This window comes from Melospiza georgiana, chromosome 5, assembly GCF_028018845.1.
Source record: "Melospiza georgiana isolate bMelGeo1 chromosome 5, bMelGeo1.pri, whole genome shotgun sequence".
In the NCBI taxonomy this organism is placed as follows: Eukaryota; Metazoa; Chordata; class Aves; order Passeriformes; family Passerellidae; genus Melospiza; species Melospiza georgiana.
In genome coordinates this window covers 51,435,629-51,457,808 of record NC_080434.1, presented here as the reverse complement: position 1 = coordinate 51,457,808, position 22,180 = coordinate 51,435,629, and the positions used below count along the sequence as shown (strand labels likewise).

General features: G+C 42.0%; 1 protein-coding gene across 1 annotated transcript in view; it reads left to right on the top strand.

Annotated features, from left to right (window-relative positions):
- Nucleotides 1-15,352: 15,352 nt before the first annotated feature.
- Nucleotides 15,353-22,180, top strand: part of UBE2K (ubiquitin conjugating enzyme E2 K) — a 43,805-nt gene continuing 36,977 nt past the window's right edge. Inside the window, exon 1 of the mRNA XM_058024284.1 lies at nt 15,353-15,523. Within this exon, the coding sequence (XP_057880267.1) occupies nt 15,461-15,523 (63 nt within the window). The 5' untranslated portion in view covers nt 15,353-15,460. The remainder of the gene's footprint in view (nt 15,524-22,180) is intronic.

The window sequence follows — 22,180 nt, the reverse complement described above, 5'->3', positions numbered from 1 at the left end:
GGGCGGCCGGGCGGGCAGGGGCGGCCCCGCGGCTCGGCCCGCGGCTCGGGCCGGCTCACACGTCAGCCCGCGCCACGAGACCCGGATCTGCCGGCTCCCGGCGGCGGCGGCGGGGCCGGGGCGGCGCCGCGCGGTCCCGCCCCCCGCTGCCAGCCCTCCGCCCGGCACGGGAGCTGAGCCCTGCTGCGGGCTGGGGCGGCCGCGGCCCGGGCCGCGCTGTCCGGCAGGGCCCGACTCGGGGGCCCGGGGGGCCGCAGTGCCCAACAACGCGGCGGCCATAAAATAAAGCTCGGTAGGTCAGAGGAGAGGACGCGGGGACAGGACTGCTGTAGGGCCAGGTGTGCCTGCGGTCCGCCACAGCCCCCGCGGCCAGGGCTCCGCGTCCCCGGCACAAACACGGGCGCTTCGGCCGCTTGGCCCCAGCCATCCCCACTGAAGTACGAGGCAATTTACAGGCTAGTTTTTCATCTTGAAATTCAAAGCCTGTTCAGGAGCTCGTGACTCACGGGCTTCTAAGCAATTAAAGCATCCATCAAAATAGGTATTTAGATGCTGTGAATGAAGTTAGAAAGGAAAATCAGATTGTGGCTTCTCAGTCAGCCAAGGAAAGGGAGTGTCATACTCCCAATACAGAAAGAGGGACCACATCCTGTCTTGGAGACACTGATACCATGCAATAATGCAGTGGGGATTATACAGGGAAGAAAATCTTGTTCTCCAATATTTCCAAGGCTGGCTTACCTCCTCCAAGCTAGAAACAAGGACAGTACTGCAATCAGAGTGAGAGAGTTGGAGAGAAGTTGCAAGTGCTCTCAAGTTGGTACCTCTGACCAGTGCTGCATAGTCTCATGTGACCCACATATGGCTGTTCTCATTACTACTTGCAGCTGTCATGGGGTTTTCAAGCCTCCTTTCATGGCAACAGCTTTTTTTCTGAAAGTTTTTTCCTAAACTTGAGTGTCTAGCCTGTGCTACTTTGCCAAGTCTTGGATGCACTGCCAGTTGGCAGCCTTGCATGTCCAGCCATCACTCGTGCACAGAGCCACCTCTCTCTGAAAGATGCAGGTAGACCAACTCTTCCTGGTTAAAGCTGGCCCTGAACATATCCATTCCACTTCTGAGAGTCAGGAGGTAGGCTGCCTTTGTGTAGCAATGCCACACAGTCCTGACTTGCTGCGGATCTTGTCTCTTCTTTCCCACGTTTTAGTCCTTTCTCTTGTCTTAGCACCCAACTAAGCAGTGGCAATACTGAAAAGGGAGGCAAGGCACTGACGCAAAGCCAGGCCATCACACAAAAAAGCTAAACTATGCAGAACTGGTATCATCTTGTTTACCTCCATCCAGGGAACTAAGACTCTGGTAAGGTACTAGGGATGCTAAAACTTACCTTTAATTTGGAAGTATGAAGCCATATCCCTTCAATGTTTCCTGGGAGGACAGGCTTCTTTACAGCCCGTTCAGGAGTTTGGACTGCAACAGGAGCTATGAAGATTGACAATATCAAGGTATGCTTGCCTTGAAGTTTACTTTGGCTGTCCTGGCCAAACACTAAGCTAATCTAGACAATGGTGTCAGAGGGTAGTCATAGGAAGAATGATCAACTGTTGGCTGTATCCTTCTTTCCAGCTCTCCCTTAGCCATTCTCCTAACCTAACCCTTCACCAGGAACAAGCCACCCTTGAAACAAGCAAAGGCAGCTTCTCAATATCATAAACCAATCTTGCCTGTCTCCCACACCTCATACACAGGGCTAGCCATTGTTCTAGAAAATGGATCTGAGATCCTGAAATCCCCAAACCAGACATAGCTTGCCGTTAGTCCTGATTCAAACAAGAGAGGAGAGAAATGCCAACAGCACAGTAGCAGAGAGGAGGGTTCCTTCTGCCAAGCTGAGGCAGAAATGCCAAACACTTCTATTTTCTTGCCGAACAGCTCTTGGACAAGGTCAAACAGCAGTTGCTAAAATGATATCAGGCATATTTGGAGGAACCATTGAAACTCATAAGAGAATCTCAGTGATTCATTCTTGGAGAACTGAATTTGAACAATTCTAGAACTGGAAGGGCAAGACTAAGTGAGCTTGACCAGCAGCATGAGATGCCTTGACAGAAACAATATGAGCCTGCAAAGAGTCTATATTTGAGAGGCATGAATTGAGAGTAATGGCAACTGTGTGATCTACAAGGAAGCAGTATGCAATGGTGGCACAGCTAGAGCTCAGGTGTCTTCTTCACTTTGAATCAAATGCAGCCTCCTCAGACCTCAGTGCATTATATCTTTCTGGCTCATTTCTCACATCACCCCATCCAGGTACTTGCATTATATCTGGTAATGTTTTGAAATTGTGCCTTGAAGAGGTGTGCAAGAAGCACTACCTGTCTGGCCAACCAGCCCCACTGGGTGAGATAAAAGCTACCCCTCCCTACTCTCATTTCTTCACCCCATGTTGTATGCTGCAAAGCTCAGCATATCTGAAAATAGTTTTACTTACCTAGTCTCAGTAAAAAGCTGAGGATTTTTCCAGGATCCTGCATTATTTGCACTTCCTTTTGACAGCAAAATAGCAATTTTTTTCCGATTATTTTTCTTTGTTCAACATATATGTTTCCATTCCCATGTTTGGAAGTACGGGAAGCTGATGGGCCTAATGAAGGATGGATTTGTGAAAGGGTTATCCTCATGTATGAAACTTCAGAGGATGAACGGCCGAGGAAGAGGGGCAGGCAACAGGAACCACAGAAAGTAGGGACCCGGAGCAAGAGAAACAATGTATAAGCTTATTGCTTTCAAATCAGCAAGAACATACAGGTGTGTGCAGAAAGTAACTGTGTGTTTTAAATAAAACATTCTGCCAGAGCATCCCTCAGAATTTGTCCCTCCTGGTTCCAACGGGCAAATGAACAAGGCATAGCAGGCACTGATTCTATCTCAGCTTCCTACTCCCAGACTTCAGCCATCTGCTCCCCCTTACACTCACAAATTTAGTGCACAATACAGCAGTAAAACAAGATCCTGATATGGAGGCTATCTTCAACTCTCTCTATGAAGTCTCCATTCTGGCAGTCAAACTATGATGAAAACAGTGATGTAGACTACTTTAGGAACAAAGCCATGAGATGCATTCAAGTAGTAACAGGGATAGAATGGTGAATCTACTGATTTTGGCACACTAAAAGAATTGTGCTGCCCATTGCCAGGCTAAAACTATGAAGACAGCTCTGATTAAAGAGCAAAGGGTGGTAATAGTCCTTCTACCAAAACCCTTTGTAATGGAGGAGGGTGGAAGTTAGCAAAAGTGACTATACATTCTCTACATCCATAGTCTGAAAGTAATGTGGATTGGGCATTTTGTAAGCAACAGGCAGGTGTCACATTCCACATCACAGTGCTAGCTTTCAACTTTTCTACCTCAGCAGGCAATGGTAAATTTGGAGTTGTGTTGGTGATCTAACTTGCCAAATAATGAATGAGCTTGTTTACAGACACAACATTGCTTTTCCCATTCTCAAGTTCTTTTTCTGCTGATGTTATTTTCATCTTTGCTGCATAAGTCATGTCACTAGGCATTGTATTGCTGACATCCAGGTATTCTGTGGAGTGGAAATTGTTCATCTGCAATTCATGCAGTTTCATCAGATCTGAAAAATGACCTAGAAATGGGACAAATCCTCCTAATGTAACTCCTTTTCTGTCTGCTCCCTCTTTTCTTGTATGCAGTTCATAATAAGGAGATAATGCTATTCTAAGGAAATTCTGCTGCAAATTTTGATACCAACAGCCATTTGGAAGAGGTCTGCAAAATGGTCTGAAATTGGCACCTAGGAAGTGAAAAGGAAAATATTATTAAATGCCCTTGTAGAATCAAGGTAAGAGAGGCCTTTTGGCAGCAACACTGAGATTTTTGGAAAAGGAAATCCAATTTTGGAAAAAGAAGTCCTTAAAAAAGTTGCCTGCAAGCATTTCTAGAATTCAGCTAGACTGGCATCTCACAAAGCTCTGGAGAATTGAAAAGCCCTTTGGGATACTAGGCAGCAAGCCTGAGAATTGGCTGGCACAAAGACTACATTGTGTACTTAATTTTACTGATATTTGCTCATGTAATCACCACTGAACCAAATGTATACTGCCGGGTTTTCTGTCAATGTGCAGATCTAAACTTAAACACTCAACTGCAATTGTCAGAACTCACAGTAAAAATATGGCTCAGTGGAAACAAGAAACTCCAGTGAAATTGTCAGAGGATCTATGGAGGATCGTTTGAGCTCCTGAAGCATCAACACACCAACACAGACTTTTGGGACCAATTAGCTACAGTCTAGGGAAAATGATCACAAAGGATTGCTGCAATGCTGCCAGACCGCAGCTGCCCAGTGAAGTTTTCCAAACTATGAAATGGGTGAAGGAAATCTGAAGGTGAGGGGATGACAAGGATTATTTTACACTTAACTAGAATAATGACTAGTAATTTAGAATAACTATGAAATGCAAGCAAGCCAATTGGGATGCTTATAAGGTCAGGCTTGCAAAAAGCAATTTAAAAATAGAGGATTAAGTCCTGAGCTACTAAATTGTTAATGATAACACTCACTGGTAAAGATACACCATCTGAATTAGGCTGAAATGGTTCTGTAGTATTAGAATAGTATGTTCTCAGTAACCACATAAGTTAATAGTCCACTAAATTTCATTGATAATTATCCAATCAGTATTGGGAACATTATTTTGCAATAGCTTAGGCCAATCCCCTCTAAAAATGTGGTCTAAGTGAACCAACACTGCTATAACCTTAAAAAATTGTTTTTCCTTTGGAACAGAAATCATAATAGCAGCTGTTCAACTGTGGTGGCTTTCTTGCAAAGAAAAGATGAGAAACAGAGTGAACTGCTTCATAAGCAACTGTAGTTCACATAAGCTATCTGCAGCCATAAATTTACCAGCAGCTAACGTTGCTATATTCACCTGAAAACTGCTGCCACTTGGGAAAAACACATCTCATATCACCCTCTATGTTCAGAGCCATTTCAGCATTTAGTCTCAAAATGCCTCTGAACATGAGTCAGAGCCCTCAACTGTTACAGTTCTCACAGACTTGAAATAAAAATGAATCCCTCTTCATTTCCAAGTGAATGCCTAGTAGAAGAAGCTGTATCTCATAGACAAACCACAAGCTAAAATGCAAGCAAGCAGATTTGATATTAGGTGCAGAAGTGAGAAGAGAAAATGAAAACAAGATCCTAAAGGATTTTTAAAAACACTTTACTAGATATAACTAAGAAGCAGCAATGAATTGAAATGTTCTGGTCATGAACTGAAAATTACTCTGATCTGAAATTGATATATGCAGTTTGCAGTTAGTATTAAGCACCTTGGTATATGATTGAAATGTAAGAGTACTATCCATTAAAAAGCCGAGGCATTATTTACTAATAAAAAAGATATGGCAAGAAGAGAAGACATTTCATGTGTTACTGAGGAGGTATATCAAAAGGCATAACTCTGTCAGTCAGCAGTTGAAGATCAGTATTCTATCACATAAAATGTGGCAGCATCTCTGTATGGACTACAGAGAACTAAATCACATTGTTGAAAAAATATCTGATCATAGTAAGTGATACTCTGGTTTCTGTAGCGCATTCAAACATGGTTTTTACTTTGGTTATTAGAACATGAGTATTGACAAGTGTACAAGAAATGACTGCTCTCTCAACTGGGCAAGATCCTAGACATAATGCAAGGTTTTTAACTTGTGCACATTTGCTTTTGAGCAAATTTTGTTTGATGGTGTGGTATGATGCAGCTGGATGCTTGCTGTAGGATGTCACACCTTTTGAAGAGGAGCTGTAAACCCTACAAGTGGTTTAGTGCAAGAAAGAAAATTTGACTTTACAGAACTTGACAACACTGTCTGGTCAGGGAAAAAGAGTTCTTCTGTAGTATACCCTCAGCAAGTTTGTTGACAACACCAAGCTGAGTGGTGCAAACAAGACACTAGAGGGAGGCGGGTCTGTGGGAAGTTCAACAAGGCCAAGTGCAAGCTCCTGCACCTGGGTTAAGGCAAGCCCAAGGACAAATGCAGGCTGTGAGGAGAATGGATTGAGAGCAGCCCTGCTGAGGAGGCCCTGGAAGTGCTGGTGGAGGAGAGGCTGGACATGATCCAGCAATGTGCACTTGCAGCCCAGAAAGCCAGTTGTATCCTGGGCTGCATCAAAAGCGTGGTCTGTAGGTCAAGGGACACGATTCATCCCCTCTACTGTGCTCCTGTGAGACCCCACCTGGAGTACTGCATCCAGCTTTGGGTCCCATAACATAAGAAGGACATGGACCTCTTGGAATGAGCCCACAGGAAAGCCACAAAGATGATCAGAAGGATGGAGCCCCTCTCCTGTAAGGAACAGCTGAGAGCTGAGGCTCTGGGAGACTTTAATGTGTCCTTCCAGTACCTAAAAGTGTGCAAAAAGGCTGGAGAGACTTTTAACAATGAGTTTATTAGGATGAAATTTCTTACTGTGAGGGTGGTGAGGCACTGGAACAGGTTGTCCACAGAAGTTGCGGCTGCCACATCCATGGAAATACTCAAGGCCAGGTTGAATAGGGCCCTGAGTAACCTGGTCTAGTGGAAGGTGTCACCCATGGCAGGGGGTTGAAAGTAGGTGGTCTTTAAGGTACTCTCCAACCCAAACCATTATATAATTCAATTCAACTCATACTTCAGAGATTTTGCAAAAACACCACACAGATTGAGGGAAACCTTTTGGGTGTTTGAAAGTATGAATTTACATTTTTGGTGTTTAAATGGGTTCTTGTGGTTACCTTTTGTTAAGCTACTGAAGTAATCATTAGACGTAGATGACATCTCTAAAACTGAAGATAATTACTGAAAGAAAGGATGGAAAGATTGGAAGCTGAAGCTGTATTATATTAGAAGCCCAACTCCTTTGTAGAGAAAATACTGAGGTAGCCAGTCCTTTCACAGTGGTGCCCAGTGACAGGACAAGAGCTAAACAAGAGCTAACACTTCTTTTTTCTGATGCTAACTGAACATTGGTAGTGGTTGCCCAGAAGGGCTGTGTTATCTCATATCCATGGAGACATTCAAATGGACATGGTCCTGGCAAGGCAACTTGCTCTGGCTGACCCCGCTTTGACAGGAAGAGTGGTCTAGATGATCTGAAGAGGTCCCTTCCAGCCTTGACCCTGCTGTGATTCTGTGATACTGTGCCACTCAAGAGGGAAGCCAGGAGTAGATATACCTGCAAAGCACTTTGACTGCAATTTCTGTGGGAGTAAAATTATTTGGAATAAGTGATATTAAGATACAGGGATATATGGCACCTATAAATAAGTCTGCTAGGAGAGTTAATACCTTTTATATCTGCTCTGTGTTTGGAGAAGGGACCAACAGTGTAATGTTACAATATTCCTAGGACAAATGATGCCTTAAGTTTTAGCTTCTGTATTTTTCAGATTCTGTGCTGCTTTAGTGTGTAACTCTGAGCTTTATATAAAGTGTTAGCAAGTTCTCTTCACAAGGTAGGTAGACAAAACAATCCTTTTCCAGCTTGTCCAAGGACAACTGTTACCAGTTCCAGGCCCAAAAAGTATAAACAAAGGTGGACTGAAGAGAGAAAATAAGGAGGATGAACTTCATAACCTAGAGCTATAATTGAACAATTAACTCCAATATGCAAATGGACCAGAACTTATAAAAGTGAGAGACTCTGTGACTGGTCATCCATTTTTGTGATAATTTTGGGTTCATCTTGGCTGTAGCCCTGGCTGGGCTCTTACACTGCCCAAGGTGTATCCATTAAGCCCTTTTAATAAAGCCCTACTTTATTCTTTAACTCTGTCTAGCCTCTGTTCTAGGTCAGCCTTCTCAAGGCATCACTAAGGGTTAGAATCTGCAAAATCAAGAGGCAATCATACAGCATGACTGAATACTTTCCAGTACGACTGAGCCCTGTTTGGGGGAACAAAGATACAGTCCAGAATACTGCCTTTAAAAGCTTGTTCCAAATCACCATGTGATCTTTTTGCACTGTCAGAAAGATGGGAAAGCTGTAACATGGGATTTTATGAGATGGATTATCCTTCAATGAAACTGCTATAATTGCTACCCTTTGTTTGAGAAAAATGTTCAAGACAAGAAACCCCTTACATCTAAACCAGATCTTCCACCTAAACAAAGGCATATGCTATTACTGAAAAGACAGACACATAGAATAGTAGGGATTTTCTAGATCCTGCTTTGAGAAACATTGCATGCCTGGCAGGAATCCACAGACCAGAAAAATGGCTTGTATCTGCTGTGTTCAGGAAAACTGTACATTACTCAGTACAGGACACTATTTGAGCCTTGTTTGTTTAACCTGACTTTATCCTCAGTGTTCTCTAACAAATTGCCAGGTGCAGTGTTCTTGCTAGCCATGTGGACAAACTGAAGACAATCAGGTTAGGAAAACAACAAAGATCAGATTGTCCTGGCTTCTATTCTTGAATTGGTCCATACTGGTTTCTGTGATTTGCAATCCTATTCAATTAACTTTTTTACAGAACTGTGGTGCAAACACTGACTAGCAATTTAGACTTAAGGCTTTAATTCTAAATTATTATTCTATTGTAGTAAGATTAATAGAAAAACTTGGGTTTTTTTTCCTAGTACAAAATTGTTCTAGTCTCCAAAATGCAGCTATTTTAGGATGGTATCTACAACAACAGAGCCTGATAAATTACCCATCTGTCAGAGCTGAGCTTTTTCTAGATGATCTCTGACAAGCTTCACTATTTTGTAAATTTTTGTTGTAGACAGTTCCAAAAGGCTTCCATCAGTTGTGGATTTGGTGCACATGATAACATGGTGCCCGTGTAGTTTAGCAAAATGCCCACATAAGAGTAAGTTCAGATTCTAGATACAATTTTCAAAAAACCTCAGAATCAAAAATTGCTGGATCAAGCAATAATAACTGAATTCAAGAGCTCCAGATTGCTTTTTTATTATTAGCCCTACCTTTCAGGATCCCTAAAAAGCCCTGTGCTTTACAAAACAGAGAGACCATTGGAGGAATTCTTAACAATTTATATGCAAAGTATACTGGAGTCTGTTTTCTCTGTGGCTTGGCTTGTAGTTTTCTGATTTTACTGCACATATTCTCGTACTATACTGTGGTTATTCACACATCTTTAATGCATATTCTCTTATAGCTGGAAACTTTTTTGAGGTGGGACCCCCTCATAAAACCATTCATAAGACTATTGCCTGCAGGAGCATAATACACTCTGCAGCCTGTGTTGATGGCTCTATGTCCCAAGTTATGTACATTAGGAGGAAAGGTGTCCACTCTCATGCTTTTCTCTTGAGAAGACACAGCAGTGATGCAGATCAGTTTGCAACATAAACTCCCTGAACAAGTGTTGCCTATCTGCTCAAAGGAAAATACAGATAGCCAGGTGGAACCATCCCAGAGACACAAACTTTTTTATATTTATGCTGGCAGTTGAACCTCTTTATACAGTGAGCTTCCCAGCACTCAGCTTATCTACATTGTTAGGAATATGAAAATATTTTAGCAGTAAAGATCACTACCAAAGTAAGTGGGTTTATTTCTGGATTCCCATATTCATTCAATTACTGCTTCACAATTTTTTGCTGCTCCAGTTCTAATTCCAAACTCAGATCCCCTAATGAGAGACTCTAACTCCACCCCCCAAACAATCACTTCAAAATATCAATGCCATTTTATCTTCTCTCTTCCTTACTTGCTGCATTTAGGCACTTCCCTGGCTACCACTACACTGAACAATAAATTTAAGCTTCTAGCTAAAAGGTCAGATATACTTCTGTCCTGATGACTTTTATAAATGGAGGCTTTACTGAGTATCAGTCTGGATCTGATTTTAGCCCCTATAGTCATTAAAATAGCAGCAAATGTTATTCAGTCACAAATCCTACCATGAGGAGAAGATAATGTCCAGCTGGCCTTTTAAGGCAGCTCTAACTCCCTTTTGTACCTTTCTGTGAAAGAAAGATCACAATATTTAATTAAATAAAGTTACACAGATTTGATAACATACTATAAGCTATTACATTAGTAGATGATAACACAAAATACTTAAAATGGTACAAATTCTTCACTCAAGGTAGTAAATATTTTTTGAGTGGACAACAATATACCAGCAACATAGCATGGTCACTAAGTTCTTTATAAGATTGGTTAAATCCTCTCTTCCCTTATAACTCTAATATTCATAAAACTACTAATAAAGCCATGTTAGGTTGTGAAATCTATTTCTCTATTCACAGCTTACTTTCACTTTGAAAGGATCCTCAGAAAGACTGCTATCTTCTTTTTGTAATAGGAAGAAAGGAGCACACTTTATAAGAAGTGCTTCTATTTCCCTGTAATCAACTTGTCAGTCTTTGACTGCCAAATTTTCAAGGTAGATGCCTGATCATTAAGAATATTAATCAACTTGGGAGCTCCTGCGAAATTACAAGAACTATTTCACAGCTGAACCTAATTCCCCCTCCCCCCTCTTTTTTTTGTTTCTTCATGAAGCCACAAGAATTGGCCCATGGACCTCAAGGTGTATGTACTGTCAGTTGAAAATCACTCCTCCACAAAAAAGTGGAAACTTAAAACACCAGTAATTTTGCTCACAGACTCAAAAGCATTGGGTATTTTTGTATCTAGGTTTTCCTACTAGAAACATCATGTTCAGATATAACATTAATTTAGAAGATATTGGCAGACCAATATCAAATTAATGAAAAGTCCAGGGTGTCCTCTCAATTTCTAATAACAGCCCTTAACAAGTGAAGGACAATAGGGTGTTATTAAACTACAAAAAAATTCTGCCCATTCATTATTTAATGAAAATTTTGCTATGCTATAGATTGATGTCTGATGCAACTTCACTAATTCAGATGAATTGCATCATATGAATTCAACCGGAGTGACTTCACATCACTCTAATGTTTAGTTAGAACCCTTATTGCCTTTTAGTGCATATACATTTCATCTGCTAACAACATGAAAAGTATCATTTGGTAAGCGCAGGCATCTCGAGTGAATACCTCCCCTCTCTTCCTGAACACCGAACAGTTTCTGTTCTACTGGTTTTGCCTCCTACAAGTTCTCCATAAATACTTTTACAGGTACGGCCGGACAAAGGAAAGCTTCCCAACAGAGGGACCCGTCTCAGCCGAGCAAGGCAAGCTGCCCTGTTCCACCCAGGAGAGGGCACTCTTACACCTGGCCACGCAACCGGACATGGACACCTACGGGAGGAACAGCAAAGTTAAGATGACATCTTAAAACTCGGTCAACTTGAACGACCAGTTCGTTATTTTTATGATAGTGCTAATCACAGGTAAGGTGAATCATCCAGACGCTGCCACAACAGGAACGCAATATGACAGACAATAAACGTGTGGGCTAAATTTATTCTTAGTCTCTGAAATGTGCTGAATGATATGCAGATAAAAAAGACAATTTCTGCATTTCTCTGGTAAAAGCTGGGATCATAGAAAGAGAGCTGTAAGTGTACCTTCCGTGGAAAACGAAGGTTAAATTTAAAAATAACCTAGTTCTATGAATATTAATTGTTGCCTTTTTTAAAAATAAAGCACTATTATAAATGAGCATACAAACATTTAAATGCAAAGTGCATATAATCTAGTACTAACACAGCCTGTAAAGTTAACCTTTATATGGATATCTGAAATAAATAAAATAAGAATTTTAAATGCTACAGGTTCAACCCCTGTTTCTAAAGGGGTTGAAATCAATATACATATCTCTTGAGACAGCTTTCCTCTCCAAAGGGTAATCCTCCAGCAACAAAGAGAGAAGATCAAGCCTGACATTTTTGATTTTTCTAAACTAAAGAAGCCAAGATGAAGAGGTGGTAGTTTTGTTATGCAAGACATAAAACAGCAAAAGAGAAATAGAATGCTGCATACTGCAAAGTTAATGTTTCAAAAATCTAATTTTCCTCTAATCACAGGGGACTATCTCAATAATTCCAAATTTTCTCTGAGTAATTATACTATAAAAATGTCCTATTGATATGAAAAGAATAAAATTAGGAAAATATGGAAATGAGAAAAAGATCACCAAGAATCTTAACTTGAAGAACAGAAAGCACTTGGTTCTGTCAGAAGCATCTTGGAGTCCCCAGGCAGTGCCCTGGGGCTGGGGGCATCCACAGTCAGAGAGAAGAGCCATGCAACTTTGCATGAGCCACAGCCACTTTTCCATGAAAATGGAAATGACTCTTTCCTATATATAGTTACATGATAGACAGCACTTCCCACATTACATGGAATGGCAGTGTTTAGGATGTTTGGTTGTCCCAGCATTGGCTAATGAATATTGTTAGCCTGTCCTTATTGGGAGCTTGGGGCCTTACCACCACTGACCCTACCAACCTCCCTCCTGCAATGACCTTACATTGCTTCAACTTCAACTATATCTCCTTCTCCCACTTCCAGAAGTCTTTCCAAACAATATGCCAGTCATAATAAACAATGCATAGATACTCAGAATTGTATCTCTCACTCTATTAGTTGTGATCAACACCAACAGGCAAAAGCATAAACCAATCTGCAGCCAGTTTGTAAAAGCTGCTATTGAAAGAGTTGTTCGGTATGAGACTAAAATGGTGATAGGGTCAATGAGGAACTATCTCCTGAAATCATATATACTACAAATATTTTTAATTCAAAAAATAGCTATGTTCAATGGACTACAGTTGTACATATTGTGTATGGATTTTTCTAAGGGCAAAATACTAATGAGAACTTAATTCAGGGCTTTATTATCAACATATCATAAAATATATTAGGGAGTCAGACATGGAAGTCCCTGAAATCACACCAAGAGGCTATATTCTCAATTTTTGTCCAGGCATTATCTTTTTTAACAAAGCAAAAATAAAACAACAAACAAACAAAAACCCAACTCCCCCCAAAAAACCAAACCAAACCCCAAAACACGTATTCAAAGTCTATGGTCCTGTTCTACCCTAAACCCCTGTAGAACCTTCTGTAAAATAGTAAATTATAATAAAGTATAAAACAGTATTGGAGGTGTAAAGTGATACTTCCAGCATGCTGATTATGTAAGGTACTGATTTTTACACAGATTTTGATCCTGGCAAAACTCACCACTACTCTGTTCTACCATCCAGAAAGCCTTTCTATATCTGTCTTTCAGCAAAGAAAAAATTAACACAGTATTATGGTGAATATCAAACAGTTGTAAGTGAAAAATGCCTACTTAAGGACAAGGCAAAGGAATGGGACATAACAAGGAAAAAGAGATACAGTAATTCATATTAATTTCATTTTTGCAGCAGCAGACTCTGACATTTGTAATCCAAATGAGCACACGAAAATGAACCTAGGTACAAACCAGACAAAATCATTGCCCTTTACCATGGCTGTTACTGGATGTTCACTACCTGTAACATAAAAGCATATTCACAGGAACACAAAGGATTTTGACACTTAATAAAGGTCATGTTTTCCACTCCATTCAGCGCAAAATCTGAATATTGGAAGCTTAGCTTCTTTCTGTGAGCTGTCTGAAAAGACATGAAGGATTTAACCAGGAGATTTTATGTACCACCTTTATTATTTTTGTCTATAGTAGTCACAGTTGCTCAGCACACTACAAACCTAACTTTCATCTAAGAGGCAAAAAAGTGTTATCTTCCTTTCTCTATTGGTGACAGAAAAGCCATGGCCTACCTCCTCGAAAAGAATTTGAGGCATATCAGTGGAACTCATATGTCTAAATTATTCTGAAAATGAAAGTACAAGATCCCACTATTAAGTCATTAAAAAGAAACCAGGCCTACTAAAAAATGGTCCTTTTCATAAAGGTAGTGAAAACCTCAGCTGAAAAACTGGATTGTATAAAACGTTTTAAAGTTTTCATCTGAAAAGAAAAATTTATGTACAGATGTACATGCAGCAACAATTTTACAGAAAAATGAACTTTTTCCAGTCAAACTACATAGGAAGAGTAAACACATTAAAGGGACTACATGCATCTGTACATAGTTGACAGATTTAAAAGAAAATATTTTTTTGTTGCTTGTATTTTCTTTATAGTGTATATAGTAGTTAAAATGCTGTGTATACTAATGGAGGTGAATGAATGGCACTTGTAGATAACAGCCCTACCAGAAGCTGACATTTGTTGAGATAAATGTCTGTGTTGTACGTTGTCCTGCACTGCACCGTTAAAAGGGGGCCCTATAAAGTGGTCCTGTAAACCTTAATGTCTCAAAAGCCTCTAGCTCCTGAATAAATAGTTCAAAATCCAATCTCATGTTCTCCTCTGAAGATTTACGCTCTTCGATCCCATACCTTACTTTATACACGTCAGGTTAGAAGTTATGGTTGCTGTTTCCCTATTTCAGATTTCAGAACAGAAGCAGCATCGTGGGTGCCCACGTTTGCTTCTGCAATAAAATGTCCATTACATAGGGCTGACCTTTGCCTTTTACTCTACTTTTAAAACATTGTAGCAGAATCTGTGTAAAGCGGCAGTTCCTTTCACTGTCCCCATTAAGTAACCTGTTTCTGGGCCTGCAAGTTCTCCTGCTCCCGTGTGAGGAGACACCAGCGCCTCCAGGGGGAGGGGGGAAGAGGACGAGGAGCAGGTCTGGGGGAGAGACGTGGAAGGCATAACATTTTTCTCTGCCGAGCATAATGGGGGAAAAAATAGATGAGAACCGCTGTTACGGGCCCGGGTGAGCAGATTCTCAAGTTACGTGGGAGCCCCCTAGTTCTTTTTGCTGGGGGCTTCAGCAGCAGACATACCAGCTGCTCCTTGAGCCAGCTGTTTCCTCCGCGACACCTCAGCCACTTCTCCGCTGCCGCGGACCGGGCCCGGCCCTCCCAAGGGCGCTCCTTCAGCCGTTCGCCGGCCCGCCGCCTCAGGGCTCACCCCGCTGCCGGTGCAGGGCCGGGCGGGAGCCATGACGACACAACGGCCTCAGCTGTGCCCCGAGGCCCGCCCGCGGCGGCGTTCTGCCTGAGGGCTGCCTCCTCACGCTCTCGCCACGGGCCCGCCCGGCCCGTGACAGGGCGAGCGGCTCGGGCAGGTGTCTCCCGGGACGGGCGGGTGGGCGGCCGGCGGGGAGAACCCCTGCGCCTCCACAGGTGGGCAGCGCACCCTTCCTTCGGGGTCAGCGGGGAGGCGGCGGCCCAGAGCCCACTCGCCGCAGTCGCCCCACCGGCAGCGTCCAGCCACGGCCCCCCCGGCCCCACCGCCGCCCCGGTGCCGCTCCGGCCGCGCTGCCGCGGCCCCTCCTGAGGAGCGGCGGCGACCTTTTCGCGCATGCTCGGCGCGGGCGCCATTTTGGTAGGGCCGGGAGTTCTCCAGCGGAGCGGCGGCGGAGCTCGCTGGGCCCGGCGCGGAGGGGGCGAGGGGTGCCCGCTGCGGAGATGGCCAACATCGCGGTGCAGAGGATCAAGCGGGAGTTCAAGGAGGTGCTGAAGAGCGAAGAGGTCAGAGCCTCTCCCCCCACCCCCTGCGCGTCCGCCGCCACCACCCTCCCCCGTGTGAGCGTGGGCAGCAGTGGACGGTGCGGGTGCCCCGCCGGCCTTCGTGGGGACCCCGCACCCCCTCGGCCCCACCTCCCCGAGCTGGAGGTGGGCCCGTCCCACGGCATCTGGGAGGGGAATGGCGATTCCCGGGGAGACGGGGCCCGCCAGCCGTTGGGAGGAGGAGGAGGAGGAGGGGGCCGCAGGAAGCGCGGCGGCAGGGCCCGAAGAGGCCGGGCGGGCCGGCCCCCGGCCAGGGCTGCCGGCGGTCGGTGCTCGGGAGCGCCGCCAGGCCGGAGGCCACGGAGCGGAGCGGGTGGGGCCGGCCCGGCCTCCGCGGGGACCCCCGGCACGCGCCCTCCCGCGTCCGCCCGCGCGGCACCGGCAGGGATGGATGCATGGATGGATGATGGATGGATGGAGCGGACTGGGGAGGGTGAGCCGGGGTACGTGATCCCACACATCCCCTTCAGCTGACCCCTTCGGCTCGCCAGGGCCAAAGGCTGCAGGGTAGGGGTTTAATGTTTGGGGTTTTTTAGCGGTTGGTATTAAACCTCCATTTAGCTTCCCTGTATACAGAACTTCCTTTATCCCACTGCAGGCTTACTCACCTTCAGAAGGATGCTTTTAAAGCCTCACTCATTTGAGTCATGTTACCTCGTTTCCCAATCAGTATGTTCAGAGGTATGTGGTGGTCAGTAAGAGAGGCTGTCTACTTTGAGGGCAGCAGTAAAGAAGTTCTGATCAGTTTGGGGGAATAAATAGCAGTGTTTGCAGGCTTGCATCAATACAGCTTTTGCTGTGTCTGTGTCTGACTTGGTGGACGTCAGCCAGATAGGTTTTAATGGTTGTGTCGTCATTGTCGTCCTACTTGGGATGATGTTGCAGGTTAGATCCTTGTGAAATATTAATGTGAATATGTAACTCTTGAAGCTGGTGTTTCAGAAATCTGGACATATTCACAGAGAAGAAATGAGAGGATAATTTTTGAAAGGTACTAATGGCTTTAGGAAAACACGTTTAGGGTAGCAGTAGTTGATGTACTTTTAAATTGTATGCTAAAAACATTGTTGCTTTGCATCTTGAACTAGCCCCTAGAAAAATGTACGTGCCTTGTTTTACAGCTGCCTTTAGAGCCCAGGCTGATTTTGCCAAGCTATTGCACAGCAAACACAGAATTGCATGGAGACCAAGAGAAATTTCTAGGTGGATACCTTTATACCAGTGCTACAGAATGTAGACCTCATACCCTGTATAACCAGCTGATACTGTGGAAACAAAGAGGTCTATTTGGATGTGCTTTCTAAAGGCTTCAAAACCCTTTCCCTTTGCTTTATGTAGAGAAAATAAAAGAAACCTTAACTTACATATGTTTTGGGGAGGTGAATGGTAAATTTTCTTACTGTAAAGGTTGGATCTAGTGTGCTCATTTTTGATTATTTCTGTTTGTTTAGTCTTTAGGACGCAGTTACAGAATTTTGAAAATGGATATTATTTGAAAATAGCCTTTGAGCTGCCTAAAGCTATCCAGAAAAAAGGTCATAATTCTTATGAAATTCAATTAATGGAATTTCAAAATCATAGTACAGCAGACTCTTGGTATTTCTTTTTTTTCCTGCCATTAGCAAGCTACATAAGTGTCATGATACATTAGTATGTATAAAATTGCTGTTTACAGGCTATACTGACTCCCATGTCTTGAATGCAAAATTTCAGCATTACTCAATGGTTATCAAAGTTGCAAGCAAAGTTTTTTTGTGAATGTTTGTACATTCCAGTGCAGTCAAACTATGGTGTCATTATCACTGAATGTGAAAACATGTGGAGTGGGATGATGAATGAAAGTCCAATTAAATACTACAAATCACAAAACAAAAAGGAGTTTTCTTACTATTTACTAAAATTATTATTAAACGTGGTTTCTTCAAAAAGAGATAAATCTTTTTAATGAATGGCAATGTAAAATTTGTTGTTTAGAGGTTTGTAAGTCCCTCTCTGAAAGCAAAGTGGCTCACATTATCTGTTCTTAAATTATTCCTGATTTAATGCTACAAACTACTTGAAGAGCAGCCCCTCCTCCCGTTTTCCTTGTAGATGTAATAGGAGCCCAAATGCCTGGGAAGGGGGTAGGCACACAGGGAGAAAAGTACATAGGAAGTTTGTTCTCTGTCTTCTTCCACTACTCACCTTTATGCTGAAATAGAGGGGTGGAACTAGAAATGTTTTTAATTGGAGCAGCTGGATGACAGTTAATTCCTTCTGCATTTGAAGAATATGTTGGAAGTGCTAAACTCACTGTAAAGTGTGTTTATCCTTGCTGTGGATAAGGATCTAGGAATCCTTGCCACTCAGGACTAAATAGACTTTTCATGTTACTTAGCACTTCCTTTTTCCTTGAATGCAATTCCTGGGAAATAACTAAAATATGAAATACTACCTTGCTGTCTGGTTTACAAGTAAGAGATGAAGGATCTTCCATATTTCTAAGTTGAGTCTGGGACTTCTTAAGTGTTTTGTAAAAGTATTTAATGTCTTTTCACACTTGAGGAAAAGTGCTTCTGCACTGCTTGCTTTATTATTTGTAGTTTTGTTATAAACACACATTACATTAAGAAGTAGGGTATTGTTTACATAAGAGGGATACCTGTAACTTTGCATCTCTTAATATTTGAATCAAATAGATAAAAATAATCAAAGTTTCTTTGTCAGTAGTGCTCTCTAAAGTATGATTTTTAAACTTCTTACTTTTGTGTGTGGAGAAGGCTTTACAGTTCTAAGGTAGGTGAGGTATTGTGCATCTGTAACAAGGATAAAGTTGTTAAGTTCATCTAGGTAGTAACTTTACTGGTTAAATATGTGTAGGCAAGGGATCAGATGTTCCACTTTATTTCTCTCCTTGTTCTGTCATTTCATAAATCTGTTTTCTTGTTGGTTTTATGGGCTGAAATTATAAAGCTACAAAATGCATGTTGAACAAAGTATGAAGCTGCAGCATGATGGAGAAACCAATGAAGAGGTGGAAGGAGAATAGTATCCTGCTTTTACTAAGTAGGAGAAAGTTTTAGTGAAGGTTAGCTGTGTTATTTTTAGATTAAGTTATTGGAATGCTGCATTGGGTAGCCAAATCCTTACCTGCTCTCTGTTTGCTAGTAGCTATCTTGTGAGAGGGAGAACTTGCCTGGCATTTAATAATGAATAGAAACATGAAAGTTCTTGTGGTCACTTAAAGACTGATGGTGAGATGTATTGTAATTAATCAGTATGTTAAACATTACATGTAACTTGTTTTTTGTAATTTAATAAAGCATCAGTATTTACTTTGAAGAAATTAGACTGTGCTAGCAGTGAAGGATTCAATGTTTAATTGGCCACCCAATTTCTTTTATCATGTGGAAATGTAAGGTGTTTTCTACTAATTGATAACTTTTGCAGTGAAAACTCTAATCTGGTATTGAAGGTGACGCTTTGGGAAACGTAGCTTCCTTCTAGCAAGAGGAGAATTGCTGGTATGTCTACCATGGAGTGTTCTTCTCTTACAAATGTGAAGAGACATTTATGGCAGGTAAATCCAGGTAGAGCTGCCAGTAAATTTAACTCAGCTGCAGTTATGGAGTGTGAGTATCTTCATGAACAGTTATGAAGTAGCAGTGTAAATTTGCAACTTGCCTGAACCCCAAACAGCATTCAAGCAAAGATAGTGGGTTAACAACAAAAACTTCAAGAACTTGATTTCCAAGAAGGAAATGAGTGTTTGTTTTAGAGTCTGCTGTGTGTTTCAGTGATTTGCAGGCAAAAGGGAAGGGAAAAATAGCTGTAGTCTGCCATACCTTTCTTGGACTTGTAAAGACCTAGTGAGTAGGCCTTTAGAGATCTTGTGATTTATTTCAGTATATAGCAAGATACTAAGTAACATCTCTGAAAATGTTTTTGCTCTTTGGAAAAGCCATAGATATTTAATCTTCAAGCTCCTAAAAACTTCATTGCTTTAGTTTGCTTATATTTGGACAGTCTTAGATACTGAATCCACTAATGTGGAAACTTCTGGTTGTAATTGTACTTTAGCATTAGTAGGATTCTTGTTTTTCTTCCTATTTATCATGCAGAAGCAATGCAGGTATTTATAAGAATGAATTTTCTTCTATTATGGTTCCTGAGCCAGCAACATACATATTTTAAACAGTTTCCATTTTGTGGTGATACATGTACTTAACCTTTGATTTGTAAGAATAGTCCCATTGAAATCAGTAGAAGTTTAGTGAGTGCAGTGGGATTGTTGTTGTTGTTTAATCCCAGGGGGCAGCAAGGACTGTGCAGCTGCTCAGTCAGATACCCCACTCCCCACAATGGGCTAGGAAGAATTGGAAAAAAGATAAAACCCATGAGTTAAGAGCAGTTTAATAATTTAAGTAAAATATAGTAAAAATAATGGAAAGGAAGATTACAAAAAGAGAGAGAAGAATAAAGCTGGATGAAGACAAGGGATGCCAGTGCAATTGCTCACTACCTGTTCATCTGTTCCCAGCCCATCCCAGCAGCAATCAGCAGCTCCCAGCCAATCCCCGCAGTTTCTGTACCGAGTGTGACATTCTGTGGGATGGCACATCCCTTTGGCCAGTTTGGCTCAGCTGTCCTGGCCATGCACCCTCCTGGCTTGCTGTTCCTGTGCTCACTGGCAGAGCATGGGAGACTATAAAGTCCTTGACTTAGAGTAAGCTGTACCCAGCAACATCAGTGTGTTATCAGCATTATTCACAGACTAAATCCAAAACCCAGCTCTGTATCAGCTTCTAGGAAAAAAATTAACTCTGTTGTGGCCAAAACCAGGACAACTGTGAAAAAAGCTTGAGTGTGCTTAGTTGCTTGAGAGGCATAAAGGTAAAAAAAGGTGTAAACATAAGAATGCCTAAAGTGTCATTATTATATTGGTACCAAAGGCCTGCATATGATTAAAAAAGTGTGTGTGGAGCTTGGGGCTGCTATGCAAAATGGAATCTTAGTGGGCTGGAGAAATGAATGTCCTGGCAGGAACCTTTTGAAGATCAGCTGAGGTAGGTGCCAAGTGCTACACCTGGGAGGAAGTAACTCCATGCATCCATATGTACAGTCAGGAGACTGACTGGAAAGGAAGCAGTCTAGCAGGAAAAGAACTTCATGACCTAGGGAAAAGCCAGTTGAACGTGATGGTGGCAAAGAAGTCCAACCACATACTGGATTGCATTAGCAAGAGTGTAGCCAGTGAGTTGTGAGAAGTGATACTTCACCTCTGTTCTCTGCTTGAGAGAACACTGTGGTGTTCTGTGTTCAGATACAAACACAAATGAACTGAGCAGAAAATTGTCAAGGTGGTTAAGAGCACAGGATGTGTGAGAAGACAGTGAGAGAGTTGATGTTGTTGAGAGAACTATTGAGAGGGACATCTTCCTGTTATCTATAAATACCTAATGAGAGACTCCTGAGAAGAGCCAAAGTTGTCTCAGAAGTGCATGGGAATATGGTAAGAGGTGGCAGAAACAAACTGCAACATGGGAAATCCTGGCTAGACACTGAAAAAAAATTACAATGGTAGTAGTCAAACATTTAAGCAGTGTGATCAGCAAGCTTGCAGAGTCTCTGTGCTTGGAGTTGTTCAAAATTCAACACATTCTTAAACAACCTGCTCATATTGGACCTGCTTTGAGCAGGAGGTAGGGACTAGAAGCCACCCAGCTCTCTCTACCTGCATGATTACAGAATCTCTAGTATAAGTTTGGTTTTTAATTACTGCTTCTGTTTGTCAAAGAAAACATAAAAGGGTTCCAACTCTGTTGCCACATCTGGTAAAGCCTTTCCCTGTAAGCAAATAGAAAAATTTTGAAGCAGACCATTTCTTTTAGTTTAAAAATTTTCACTATTGTATGATAAATTGGAGGCTGGGTTTCTCTGGTAGATGCAATGCTGTCAATGTTTTTATGTTGAACAAGTTCTATTTTGGAACCCTAAAAGTAGAACAAATACAAGATTTGTACTACTTCTTTAAGCTTCATTTCTCTGAAATGTGAAGATTATTTTAACTTTAAAGTAGTTGTTTGTGAGATCTTTGGTACATCACCAAAAATAATTTTGTCTGCTGTGTTTTTAGCCATGCCTACAGTTTTAGGCAAGACAAGGTCTAGACCTGTTTCCTATAACTGCATAAAAAGAATAGTGAAACACCATTGCTGTGCATCTTTGGTTTCCTTAATCCTATCTGGGGTGTGTTGGTTATATCTTCCAGTTTGTACTGGGGAATAACAGAGAATGGTTCTGTACATCTTTGCCACCAAACGAGTTTGTCCATAAGTGATGAAAAAACTGCATGTTATTCTCACATGTGGGATGGTATTTCAGAATTCTTAGGTTTATTTATAGTTAACACCCCTTTACCTGAACCATGTAGCTGTTCCTCAAATTCTGTGAGTATAATACCAGTGCACTTTTAGGAACAGTATTATGTAGATACTAATCAGTACTAGCATTAAGTCTGTGATTTAAAATATACGTCAGTGATCCTTTGACCAGACCTATGAATTTGCCAAGCACTGGTAGCAGAATATTTGTGCAGAGAAGAATAGATCTATTGCTTTTGCCTGTGTCACTTGGTGA